This window comes from Melitaea cinxia, chromosome 29, assembly GCF_905220565.1.
Source record: "Melitaea cinxia chromosome 29, ilMelCinx1.1, whole genome shotgun sequence".
Lineage (NCBI taxonomy): Eukaryota > Metazoa > Arthropoda > Insecta > Lepidoptera > Nymphalidae > Melitaea > Melitaea cinxia.
Genome location: NC_059422.1, coordinates 8,910,913 through 8,925,362, shown reverse-complemented (window position 1 = coordinate 8,925,362; position 14,450 = coordinate 8,910,913). Strand labels below are relative to the sequence as shown.

General features: G+C 38.4%; 1 protein-coding gene across 1 annotated transcript; it reads left to right on the top strand.

Moving 5' to 3' along the window:
- Window positions 1-1,354: 1,354 nt before the first annotated feature.
- Window positions 1,355-13,051, top strand: LOC123667809. The gene is made up of 14 exons (XM_045601647.1): window positions 1,355-1,436; window positions 1,769-1,889; window positions 3,893-3,988; window positions 4,386-4,520; window positions 5,527-5,671; window positions 6,183-6,247; window positions 7,019-7,118; window positions 8,431-8,496; window positions 9,127-9,198; window positions 9,833-9,987; window positions 10,908-11,003; window positions 11,804-11,948; window positions 12,656-12,772; window positions 12,935-13,051. Exons 1-14 carry the CDS (start codon window positions 1,355-1,357, stop codon window positions 13,049-13,051), a joined length of 1,512 nt encoding a protein of 503 aa, XP_045457603.1.
- The last annotated feature ends 1,399 nt before the right edge of the window (window positions 13,052-14,450 follow it).

The following is a 14,450-nucleotide window of genomic DNA, read 5'->3' as shown; positions in this document are numbered from 1 at the left end:
TTTGTTACGCTTTCACGCGAAAATGACTTAACCAATCATCATGAAACTTTGTACACATGTTCTTGGAGGTATTAGAAGTAACATAGGATACTTTTTTCGAAAAAAAACAAATTCAATGCAAGCGAAGCCGCTGCTAAAAGTTAGTAAGACAAAATAATGTTAATCGTTCGATAATGTAAGCCGTGGTAGTGGCCGGTTACTGAGATGTAGGCAAAGGAGGAAATACTCTGCTTAAAATTCTGATTATAAATTAGCCCAACTGAACACTGCTCTAAAATAGTGTTGTGTTCATGTGGTGAGTAAGGTACCAGGTCGTATAAAAAATCATTTATTGCTCTCACTTTAATATATACTACATGTAAAATTACAGCTAAATAGTACGCCTTTCAAGCAGTGCTGTGTCCCTGTGGTGAGTAAGGTGATCGGAACTCCTGGGGGAATTGGGGGAAGGGTCGGCAACGCATTTGCGATGCTTGTAATGTTTCAGACGTCTATAGGCTACGGTAATCACTTACCTACCATCAGGTGAGCCGTACTCTTGTTTGCCGATCTAGTGACATAAAAAAAAAAAAGACTTCAAATAAGCATTATTAGGAATAATTCGGATACTAAAATTCAAGTAAAATCAAAAGTCTGTTATATTTGTCTAAGATCACAACTATTAAGTGTTACAATAACATAATTGTGTTTGCAGGCAAACGAAAAAAAAACCGACTTCAATTATATCGACAGGTAATACAACGTAGGAAATGAAAAAATAGTCAAGTAAATACGCATTATCACAGATTTACTCCAAAAGTTGTAATCAGATCTCGATGAAATTTAAATGTCACTACATGATAAACATTGGCTTTCGATTAAATTAAAAAAAAATTAAAATCGGTACACCCAGTAAAAAGTTTTGCAGATTTTCGAGAGTTTCCCTCGATTTCTCTGGGATCCCATCATCAGATCCTGGTTTCCTTATCATGGTACCACACCGGGGATATCTTCTTTCAAACAAAAAAAGAATTATCAAAATCGGTTCATAAACGACGAAGTTATCCCCGAACATACATATTAAAAAAAAATATATATATATATATATATATATATATATATATATATATATATATATATATATATATATATATGTATATATATATATATATATATAGGTATATATATATATATATATATATATATATAGGTATATACAATATTGCTTAAGTTTGGTTTAAGACTTACGACTTAAACGATTGCCTGCACGACAGTACCGCCATGAACACTCCATTGTCTGAGGACTATCGACATTTACTTATTGCGGAAAAGCACACAGAACTGAGAGCACGGCGACCGCTAAGATCAACACAACATGACGTTGCGGTCTCTAAGGTTTTTGAGTTTGTTGAGTGTCGTGATGGCGGGACCGGCCACCGAGAGCTTTAAGGATCAGTGTAAGTTCTTTTTAAACGTTATAACGTTACGAGATGATTAATAAATTTCAATTGGAAACACAAGCAAAAACGTCCTGATTACGCCAAATATCTGTATGGCTATACAAATGTATGTCATATCCGGGGATTGAATTTGTTACCACCAGCGCAACAGCCATAAGTCTGTGGCCGTTGCGCTAACGCGTCGTCAAATGCAAGTATTTGTCTTAAAAGTCCCCCGCCATAGTGCAATAGACCGTTGCTGTGACTACGCTGGCCTATCATCTAAACACATTCCAATTATATTAATTGCAAAACATATGACATATATCAAGCTAAGCATGTATCCACAGTCTGCACGGACCCCCGGACTATGAAGAAGCATGCGGCTTACACGGAGTGGGCGGACGCTTACTCGTGCTCGAGACACCGCTGCCAGCCTGGCGGCCGCAATCTGGCCATCTACTCTGTAGGGTGAGTGGGTTCTTAACACTAAATCAGACAAAGTAACTATTGACTCAATTTACGCGCTGTCACACATGACAAATAAAGTAACTATTTACTTAATTTAAACGCCGTCAAACAAAAGGAGACTTACAAAAATGTGTAATGTGTATGCACATTAAGAAACTGATGTTTAAACGGCTCGTGCCCTAAGTGATATACTTAGAAAAATTGTATTAAAATAGGGCATAGCAGGAAATATGTTGCTCAAAATTTGGAGCAGCTCGACTGGGGATGCTTCCTTAACCTTTCAGACGATCAGTTGTGGCGTTAGGGTAGGGCGCGATGGTGTTGTATAGTTTTGTTATATATATATGTAATAAAAATAAGCTTAGTGACACACGTTGTAAAGTCACAATAAACAGCGTTAAGCAGTCTGTTTTGAAATTAGTGTCATCCATGCATCATCATATTTTGGCTATTTAAACTCAGAAAACTGATATTCAAATTTCTTATGAGGCTAATCTACCCGAACAGTTTCATTCGGATTGTTTTATAATTAATATCGTTTGTTCTCTAATCAAAAAACGTAGATTCGGTAAATGCAGATAATAACATAACATAACAATACACTTTATTGTACACCAAAACAGAAATAATACATATTATGGACTTAAGAGTATCATCAGGCACAAAGGGCACAGATAATGTGAGTTACAAATATGCCGCACTTTCTTAGAAGGATATAGAAAGCCAAGCTTTAAAAGCGCCAGTTTAACTGCAAAGGAATTAGCAGAAGAACTAAAAATTTTAGCTAGATTTAGCTTGTTAAGTGTCAAGCTGGTAAAATTGTCCTCGATAAGATTAACAGATATAACTTCTTTAGAAAATAATTTATAGTTGAATTTTTAAATTGGTACTTGGACACTATTATTTTCATATAATCGAAGAATTATCAGTTATACAGACAGACAATATCTCAATTTAGATTGATAAGCTTACTAAACAAACTGCTGGGTAAGTAAAATTTTGTGTAAGTTTTCGAAGTTATACTTTTTTCGGCGGGTTAGGGAAAATGATGAGAGTAAATTTTTACGATGCGCGCGCACACCGTCACAAAAAACGGGTACCTTGAAGTTAGCTAGTCAACGAAGTTAAGCAACGTGAAGTTAGCTAGCCAATGAAGTATAGCTTCTTACGTGCGTACATAAGTAACTGAGGTAGGGCACAGCAGGAACCTCGACCTTACAAAAGATCACAGCAAAATAATACTGTTTTCAAGCAGTATTGTGTTCCTGTTGGTGAGTAAGGTGACCAGAGCTCCTGGGGGGATTGGGGATAGGGTCGGCAACGCGCTTGCGATGCTTCTGGTGTTGCAGGCGTCTATAAGCTACGGTAATCGCTTACCATCAGGTGAGCCGTACGCTTGTTTGCCGACCTAGTGACATAAAAAAAAAAATAAGTACACACACACCTTTTATATATAAATGTTTATAAATGTATACGGACCGGTTACATCATCAAATCGGTATATTCTTTACCTTTTTACGTACGGCTCAAATCGCAATTAAGGGGCGCCGTAAAAATCTCTCCCAGGGCGCTGGTAGTGCTAAGTCAGCAGAAACAGAAAATTACATGCAGAATCTACATTCCGAATCGGTGGTAGCTTTAGTTTTACAAAAATAATAGTTTATTTAGAAATTTTTAAAGTTTTAATTTGTAAAATGACGATTCGAAAGTGCTCTTGGGGCCTATTTGGATAAAGCTGTTTTTGATTTTGATTTTGGTTATAATTAAATAGCGCTGCTGTCAAAGTGTTGTGTTCCATGGCAAGTAAAGTGACAACAGCTCCGGGGTGAAGTCAAGGGTAGGGTCACTGCTTCAGTATCGTGCTTGCAATGTTTTTGGTGTTGGAGTAGGCGTCGTTGGCTACTATAGCCGCATACCACCAGGTGGACAGTACACTTGTTTGCCACCCTTACAGTATAAAAGAAAATCAAATAAAAAATAAGTATGCATTATTTTTATTACAGCTGCAAGCGCGTGGAGGCCCCCGAGTCAGCGATAGAGTGCGAGGAGGTCGTGGAGGACACCAACATGCAGTTCCCGTACTGTTGCACACGGCTGAGGTGAGGTCACAGAGCTCTGGCTCACGAGCAGTGACATACGCTTCAGCCTGTAATATCCCACTACTGGGCATTAATCCATGCTGTGACCGTTGCGCCAACGCGGCGCCAGTGACATATCTTAAATTAAACGTATAACTTGGGGCGGCTCATTATAGACTGATTCAATAAATCAAATCAAATATATAGTTTCCTTTTTGAAAAATTATTTACAGTTACATGAATAAAGATTAAGATTAAAATTAATTTACATGACAGGACTTTATTTTATAATTAGTTCCCAAAAAATTATCAGACACTGCACTGGACTTAAAATTAAAAACATTCTCGTAAAATCGGCGTCCAATGCCATGATTAACGATTTATTACAATACATTTGATTAAAAAAAATCCTTATTAGATGTCTGGTGGTGGTGCGAGGCGAGGTTTGGACCAGAGTGCTTGGTCAGCCGTGGGAGACACTACCGGCGGCGCCCTGGAGCCACATGTACAAAATGAAGAAGCCGCCTCCTACTGACGAGCACTTTTCACCGAAGTAAGTCATTTTACTTTATTAGAAAGGACATTATTAATTTCGTATAAATTTATTAGAACAGACTTTATTAATAACAGAAATAAAGTGCGTGCGTACAAAGTACACATATCAGAAGTGAAGTTTCTTTGGCAAACTAATTTTTAAGTCTCCTTTATATTTCTACAAATTTAAAGCTTTAGATTTCCGTTCCAGCGCCATCTAGTTAGTTTGCAATGTAATACTATCGATATTAATGTAACAACCTTTGTAGTTTCTATAGTACACGCTAGGTGGCTCTGTTGTTCGACAAATACGTTTCATCAAAAAGTTGCACATCTACAAACGTTTCATCCGTAAAAATATTACCCTCATGCGGCCTATACAAGTTTCACTTCAAAAACTTTTTTTCTTTAGCAAATCACTCATCGCCTATTCATTTATTTTATCTACAATACTTGTCAACAACTTCATTGCTTGTGTAATGTTTTACTCTTCTACTTAATTTTATACTGACATTGTCTGACATGGCCACTTTTATTTTATATGATTTCTAAAGAACTTAGTCTGGTCTGTCTACTTTTTGAATTTGTCCATCAATGCTAAATAAAAATGCCAGTCAGCTCAGCCTATTGCAATCCACTGCTGGTCGGCCTCCCCAAGTTCGCGCCAGACATCCCGGTTTTCCGCAATCCTCATCCAGCCTACACCGGCCATCTTACGTAGATCGTCGGTTCAATGGCCCGGAGGACGTCTCACAATGCGTTTTCCAAGATGCGGTCTCCACTCCAGGACCCGTCTGCTCCAACGGCCATCGGTCCTGTGACACAGATGACCAGCCCACCGCCACTTCAACTTGCTCATTCTGTGGGCCATCGGTTACTTTCCTTCTCTCGGCCCGTTGGACCGACGGTCTACGTAAGATTGCCGGTGTAGGCTAGATGAGGATTGCGGAAGAGATAAACACTCTCACATAATTTGAAAAACATCGTGATCATGATTATAAGAATTATATAAACCTTGTGATCAGAAACGTCGCAGCGGGCCCCGTGTACGAGATGCAGTCGGAGGCGGAGGACAAGCCGCGCGAGAAGACGCTGAGGACGTCGAAGAGAGCGACGAGCGCGCCCGACTGCGAGCCCGTGTCACGAGCCGCGCCCGCGCCTGACATCGTGGTAACGTATTGTATACTAAAATTGAAAAATAGACACCTCACACTCAACGGCACCACTAGGATTTACTCCGTGTGTATATAGTACTGTGTGGCTACGGTACTAAAGAATATAGCCACCCCCTCTCTTCCCGTGGGTGTCGTAAGAGACGACTAAGAGATAACACAGTTCCGCTACCACATTGGAACTTAAAAAGCCGACTGGTGGCGGGATAACCATCCAACTGCTGGCTTTGAAATACACAGGCCGAAGACGGGCAGCAGCGTCTTCGGTGCGACAAAGCCCGTACTGCGGTCACCAACCCGCCTGCCCAGCGTGGTGACTATGGGCAAAGCACACGAGTTCACGTTATTTTTAGCGTAATCTTGTGGAGGCATATGTCCAGCAGTGGACTGTATAGGCTGTAATGAATGAATTAATGAAAATGCATAATATACTCGTAGTATAACACTGATAATTTTTGCAACCGTGCGAAGCCGGGGCGGGTCGCTAATTATCTTAATGCCTTTCACAGATAGCGTTGTCTACGGGAAACGATGAGAAAGATTCACTGAATCCACAAAAAAATGAAAATACAAGGTAATATTCATACAGTTATATAATAATACATTTTAACTCTTTACTGCCCACTAATAAAAAGTGTATTTATTAAGTCGTATCCTAACGAACTTTATTTATCTTAGAATTTCAAAATTGTAAATTATTTCACAAAAAAAACTTCTATCCAAAATTAGTATTTCATCAGTCAGTTCATCAAGTCTGGATCTCAATTATCAATTAAGATAAAATTGTTCAAAACTTTAAGTTACCTCAACCACACATAGTTTGTCTTAATGTTTAGTAGGCTTTAGATTAAGAACCCTTTTTGAAGTTGAAGAAACTGTCAAATTTTGAGCTTAGATAATTCGACGGTTCTTAATCTAAAGACTTACCCTGCTTGAAAGGCGTATTATGTAGCTGTGATCTTTGTAAGGTCGAGGTTATTCCCCAGTCGGGGTGCTCCATATTTTGAGCAGGATATTTGCTACTGTGGCCTACCTCACTTATAATGTTGTAGTAGTAGTAGTATGTTAAGCCGTCGGTCCCGGTTGTTATCATGTACACCTGATAGCGATCGTTACTAATAGTAGGGAATATATCCGCCAACCCGCATTGGAGCAGCTTTGTGGATTAATCCTTCTCCTACATGGGGAAAGAGGCCTATGCCCGGTAGTAGTAGTATGTAGTTTGATAATTAATCATTCAACCTACTTAATTAGGGTTAATTTTTATATAGTGGTTGTGAGAAAATCGATTATGAGTTGTTTTTTTACTTTGGCCGATTTTTCAATAATTTTTTTTGACCCTCAGACACAAGCACGTCAGAAAGCCCACGTCGAGGTCCGACGTGGCGGACGAGAACCGCGAACACAATGAGGTTGATTTTGAAGAGACCCCCCTGAATGTCAAGGTTAATATCACACTACTTACTTAAACAAATAAAATAAAACTAAAAAATTTAATCCTAATACCAGCGAAATATTGCATAAATTACTTTGCAATATTGGAACGAAGTTCCTTACGGCAGGCTTGACATTTGGCTGGGCGACCGAACTGACATAAATGTAAAACTAAAACCGTTAGAAAAATTTATAACGGAAGTGACGTAATATCAGTCACACGACTGTATAATATGACTTTTGTAAAACTAAAATATTACTAGTAAACTTTTTTTTAAATTATTTATGTAATTTTATACTGTCGACAAAAATAAATAGACATATGTTTTTTTATTTCACTTAATAGTTTGAATTCTTATTATTATTTTGTCTGATTATTATTTTACGGTATTTGTTATTTTCTAAAATACTAAAATTCCTAAATACTGTAATATGTACCTAATAAAAACCAATCAACAAAATTAAAAAAATCAAGAACTAGAAAATATATATAAAATTCAACATTTTTTTTTTCAAATTGTGTTGCCTATACACTATCCGAAGGAACTTCGGACCTGGTGTCCCACGACACCACATAATTTTTAAGAATTATAATGAACACAACTTATTGTAATATTAGATACTATTAATATTCACTGTCGGATTATTGCAAATACTTTGAAATATTTCCTAAACTGAGAATTATTATAAAAGCACCATAATTTAACAGTCAAAACACACCACCCCATTTAGTTAAGAACCATTGAAAAATTGCGGTTAATTTACTACACGACATAATAAGAACTTCTTCTGACATTAAATTTATAATGAAATTTCCTTAAGGTGGTTCTCTTTCCGGAGCAGTATTAACTCTAAATCTGAGTAGAACTTATTAAGATTTAATAAACTGGTCATTGATTACAAGGTTTCGTATGTTCTATCCATGGTCGGCTCATACTTCTCATACCTTTAATATCATACACTTCATCATCACTTCAGCCTATCGCAGTCCACTGCTGGACATTGGCCTTCACAAGTTTGCGCCAAAAATGGCGTAAACTGTGTGTTGTCCATAGTCACCACGCTGGGCGGGTTGGTTGGTGACCGCAGGGCTGGCTTTGTCGCACCGAAGACGCTGCTGCCCACCTTCGGCCTGTGCGTTTCAAAGCAAACAGTTGGATGGTTATGCCGCCATCGGTCGGCTTTGTAAGTTCCAAGGTGGTAGTGGAACTGTTATTCCTTAGTCGCCTCTTATGATATCCACAATCGTTTACCTTCAATATATTGGTACAAAAATAAATATGAAGTCGCACACTTGATAAATGACAATTGGTTGTGGATCAGGTAGCGGAGGTTTCGGAGGAAAAAATGTACGACACTGCATCCGTTACACAAAATGTACTTCCAAAAGTAAGTTTCCTTCATTATTTCTCTTTTCCTCCCATGGACGGACTGTTCATACTCGAACACATTGATACGCTTTGCCTGTAATATCCCACTACTGGGCATAGGCCTCTTTCCCCATGTAGGAGAAGGATCAGAGCTTAATCCACCACGCTGCTCCAATGCGGGTTGACGGATATATTCCCTACTATGAGTCACGATCGCTATCATGTGCAGGACGGCTTAACGTGCTCTCCGAGGTACGGTGGGGAAACCTACAAGGACTGCACAATCACTCAGACCACGGCAAACATCTGTATGGCCAATACAAATGTTTGTCATGTTCGGGGATCGAACCCGCAACCGCTAGCGCAACAGCCACAAATGAGTCCTGTGGCCGTTGCGCCAACAAAAAACTCTAACGAGATTTGTTGGGAATCTGTTTAAAACACGTATACGTATAAAGGATGAGTTTATCCCAAGACCTTCCCTCCTACTTTATCAACTAGAAAAATTTCAAAAAGTTTCATAAACACGTTATTGTCGAATTAGGAAAATAAACCATGTAACTATATACTTAGCACCCATAGCCGTATTTCAAAATATATGTAAAACTGTTTAAATTATATTAATGTTAAGATCAATAAATGCTTTTAGGCAACTTGGACAGACATTCCTCAAAATCTGTGGAACGAACACGATCCTGCGATGGACGTTGACAATTCAAGGGTAAAAACTAATTTTATTATATTATTCTACATTTGTTATAGAGGATAACGCTAATATAACTATAATAGTGTAAATATTTAATAATTTAACATAAAATACAATCATTGGCCTTAATCCGTCTATTGCAGACGATTTAGACAGTGTCTGAAAGACACTGTATTGCCTAGGACACTCTTCAGGAGAATGCCGAGCTACCTAAGCTCTTCGCCACCCTCTCGACCTCACTGGCTAGGCTCACAGGAACGACGAGTCGATACGTGTGGAGCCAGTTCGGCCGCAGGAGTCTTTCGCATTTTAGAGCTATGCCACTAATGCTTGACGGAGAACCCATTCCGGGTTTCAAATGAAGTTTTTCTTCTCCACAACCCTGACGATTTTGAGCCAGGTTTATCCCTCCCTCCCTTAATACAATACTGTAAGGTATAAAGCAAATCTTCGGGATAAAAAAACAAGTTAAAACAATCTATTTTATCATATATCATGAGTTTTAGAATGCAATTAATATGCAAATGCAATAATTTAAAATGAAATTGAGGACCTCCTCCTTTTATTGAAGGCGGTTAAAAACTGCAATAAATTAATCATTTGGTAGTGAGCACCAATATTTCAAGTCGACGTTATTTCTAAATTCCAGAGTCACGACGAAAAGAAAGACAAGCCGACGGGTCTGCAGGCGCTTGTGGACGCGATCGGTAACAGAATGAGGGACATTGAGAATGTGGTCCAGAGGATGAGCGAGAAAGTTCACAACAAGGGAAATGAAAACGAGTTGACCAGTTTAGAGAGACGGTTAGTACGACATTCGGATAAAGAATTATATGTACTGAAGTATAAGTCTGCTGTGTGGCTACGGCACCAAAGAATATAGCCCCCTCTCTTCCCGTGGGTGTCGTAAGAGGCGACTAAAGGATAACAAGGTTCTTGAGAAGCCGACCGGTGGCGGGATAACCATCCAACTGCTAGCTTTGAAACACACAGGCCGAAGACGGGCAGCAGCGTCTTCGGTGCGACAAAGCCAGCCCTACGGTCACCAACCCGCCTGCCCAGCGTGGTGACTATGGGCAACACACATGAGTTCACGCATTTTTGGCGCGAACTTGTGGAGGCCTATGTCCAGCAGTGGACTGCAATAGGCTGGAATGATGATAATGAAGTATAAGTGAGTGTCGTAACGCTTTGGTCAATGTGTCAAAAGCTTTGGAAGGAATGTAGATTAGGACTCTGGAAAGTATACAAGTTTTGAGTAAGTAGACTCTAACAACAGAACTTTTGGTAAATCATCATTACAGCCCATAAAGTCCACTGCTGGACATAGGCCTCCACAAGTTTACGCCAAAAATAACGTGAACTCATGTGTTTTGCCCATAGTCACCACGCTGGGCAGGCGGGTTGGTGACCGCAGTACTGGCTTTGTCGCATGTGTATTTCAAAGCCAGCAGTTGGATGGTTATCCCGCCATCGATCGGCTTCTTAAGTTCCAAGGTGGTTGTGGAACCGTGTTATCCCTTAGTCGCCTCTTACGACACCCACGGGAAGAGAGGGGGTGGCTAAATTCTTTAGTGCCGTAGCCACATAGCACTTTTGGTAAAATTCGCATAGAAAACTCAGTTTCCCAAGAAATGATTTTTGTTATATAATTCTTATTCTACACATAATACTAATATAACGTTTTAAAATAATTTATGATTCATTGTAAATTTAATTTATAGTTCGGACAGTGAAACGTCGAAACAAGGCCATAAAACTGTACAGGACGAATTAGAGAAACCAAAAAAATCAAACCCGGACAATGGGCACTACAAGAGGTGGGTAACTGGGCATTGCCTAACGCTCGCTTCACTTTGTATTCTGAGTGCCTAGTGCGAGTTTTATTCACAGAAACATGAGAGAAACGCGTTTATACGTGAAGATTATTTTGCATAGGAATTTAAACAGTGCAGCCTAGACGATAACGAATAGTATACGATACAATCGATACAGAGCCATCTAGCGGCAAACGCGAGAACTAGGTTGAAATGCCGAATTTCCCATACAAAATGAAGTTAAAATTTACGCCCGTTATTGCGAGACGGATTAAACAAAACTCGCACTAGGCACTCTGTTGTCTAAATAATTGATTTTTATCTCACTATTATATTAAGCACCTAATCTAAAAATCAGTACTTTTTCGGCACATACAAAAGTGATATTTTTTTTTAATATTTTCGATTAATTTGTGGCTCCTCAAAATGATATTTGCCCTCAAGGTAAAACATATCCTATGAAAGCTGTAGCTATTAATAAAAATAAAATAATTACTCCAATTATTCATGTATATTTTAAGTTAAATGATTCGTAATAAATTCCTCGTCCAATATGGAAATAGATACAAACAAAGAATATATACACTACTACATATATTACACCATAAAATTACTTAATTTGAATGATTTTAATTTGTTTTTCACTTTATGAATTTTTGCACTTTACGTATTTGAGTGGAACTTGTTCATTTTGGAATTAATTACTTATCTGTTAATGTTACACTATATAAATTATCTTCCTAGTTATAACAAACACATAGGTATTACTTCAGTTCCACAATAAACCTGTGTTCACGTCCCAGGTTCTCAGTGAAGAACCGCGGCAGCAAGTACCTGCGCGGAAGTGACGTCACGAGCGAGCCACTCTTCGTGGAAGACTCCAACATGAACATGAACGGCTACTTCAGCGACGCCAGTAACAGCGTCAGGAGAGCGAACAAACCCAAGGTAACACGGCACAACGACCAACGTGCCCCACTATTGGGTCAAATACGTATTTATTCGTATTGTAAAAACTGTCTAAAAACTTTTTATTAATTGCCTTTTGTTTTGAGTTATTGTCAACTTGTTTTCACTGGCTCCTTCATAATCAGTATAAAACATTATTATGTAAGGATTTTTCTACATAGACGATAAATTTCTTCAATTTTTATAAGCCTTTTTATATAAAGTAGACGGTAAACTAACTTACATAATAATATAACATAACTATGTTGTGTCTTAAGACGGGCAGCAGCGTCTTCGGTGCGACAAAGTCAGTACTGCGGTCACCAACTCGCCTGCCCAGCCTAGTGACTAGGGCAAAACACATGAGTTCAGCCTGAGAACATGGGGAAGCCTATGTCCAGCTGTGGACTGCGATAGGCTGAAGTGTGATATTGTGAACAATTTTTTAATATCATATCAAAAATCGACCGTTCCAGCGGGGATCGAACCTGCATCTCCGACTTACCGTGTCGGTGCTCTAGCCAACTAAGCTATGGAACGATGTACCCGCTAGATCGAAATTTTCGATTATTTTCAATCATTCAGTCTAAGCGACCGTGGCGCCCTCTATAGTGTCGGCGTCTATGTGATATTGTGCCTTAAAATGTATGTACAAACATTATAATTATGTTCAATCAATAAATAATATAAAATGAATCTATTTTAAGGAACCAGCACCAACATACATGGCTCCTGTAGAAAACCGACGCAAGTCACATGTGCCCGACTCGTCGGCTGAGGGCGAGAAGAAACACAAGAAACACGGACATAAGAAGAAGCGAAAGGTGATCTCATAACTATATATTTTTGCATTACAAAGAAGAATTCCTTCCTTTACAATCATATACAAATACTTTGCAACTTTGCATAATTCCGCAAAGTTGCAAATTACTTCTCTGAGATTGTAAAACTGTAGCATTATTTATAAAGTATTTAAATTATCACAGAACAAGGGCCACAAGAAACACCACGGCAAAGACGATAAGAGAAAACGGTTCAACAAGTTATCTTCTGGAGAGCTGGACAAAAATATCGTTTCTTTGGAAGACAGCAGCAATTTATAAATACTATCTTAATAACAGCTTCACCATGTTCTTCTTCTTTAAAGACTATGGCTCCATCAGCTTTTCGCCGATGATTTTGCCAATGACAGGTGTTGAAAGTGTATTGAAGTCCGGAGACAATCCGTTTTTGACAGTACAATAGTGGGTTAAGCCGCTTAAGCTGCGCTTAATTGAAAATATTTGAAATGATTATTTAATTTTATTTTATGGTAAATCATAGTTTTATATCATTTGTTCTAATAAACTTAGCTAAGACAACACAAAAAGGAGTTGGCACTAAAGTTAGAAGAAAACAAACACTAACCGGCCGCGGAATGTTTTTGGGAAACATATCATATAGTGATGCAGTTAATTTCGGACAATTAAAAAACAAATGACCGAGAGATCCTTCCTCCAAGCCACATTCACATAAGGAACTGTCACGAATGCGCAATTTAGCCAAGAACACAGGTGTATAGGAGAAACCCAATCGTATACGGATAATTATCGACGTAGCTATTTCACCTAGGTCGGAGTATTTAAAAAGCCATGGATTGATAGGAATACACGGCTGGATATTGCCATATTAAACAGCTTCATCGAAATCCGTCCAGAATTTAAACCATGTATCCGTCAAATCTAATATATGAAATTCTTGTGTCGCGGTGTTTGTAGTTAAACTCCTCCGAAACGGCTTGACCGATTCTCATGGAAATTTGTGTGCATTGGTCTGAGAATCGAACAACATCTATTTTTCATACCCCTTAAGTTATAGGGGAGGGGGGGGGGGTTAAGAGGGTTAATTAAATATTATGAAATTTTGTGTACATATTGGGTAGGTCTGAAAATCGGCCAACATCTATTTTTCACTTCCCTAAGTTATAGGGGGAGAGAGATTGAGAAGGTTAAAAAATATATATGTTGGGAATGAAAGTGTTTTTGAAGCCAATAATTAAGAAGTAGAGTTATTTTTATTTAATTTGATTTGATAATGAACTTAATAGTTTTTGTAATATTAGAAGCCCCGTCAATATATTCATGTTTTTGCACTATTATATATTAATATTAAGAACTGACTTTTACCCGCGGCTTCGCTTAAATATCAGTTTGCCAAAAAAGTTTCCATTCTGACATACGTGTACTTTGTACGCACGCACTTTTTTAAATAAATGTATCCTATGTTACGTCTAATACCTCCAAGAATATGTGTACAAAGTTTTGTGAATCATCACAATCGGTTAAGTAGTTTTCACGTGAAAGCGTAACAAACAAACTTACAATCACATTTATAATATTATATTAGGGATAAGGCCAAAATGTTTGTTTGTTTGAACACGCTAATCTCAGGCTGAACTGGTTTGATTTGAAATTTGTTTTTGATGTTGGATAGTCCATTTACCAAGAAAGGGTATAGGATAAA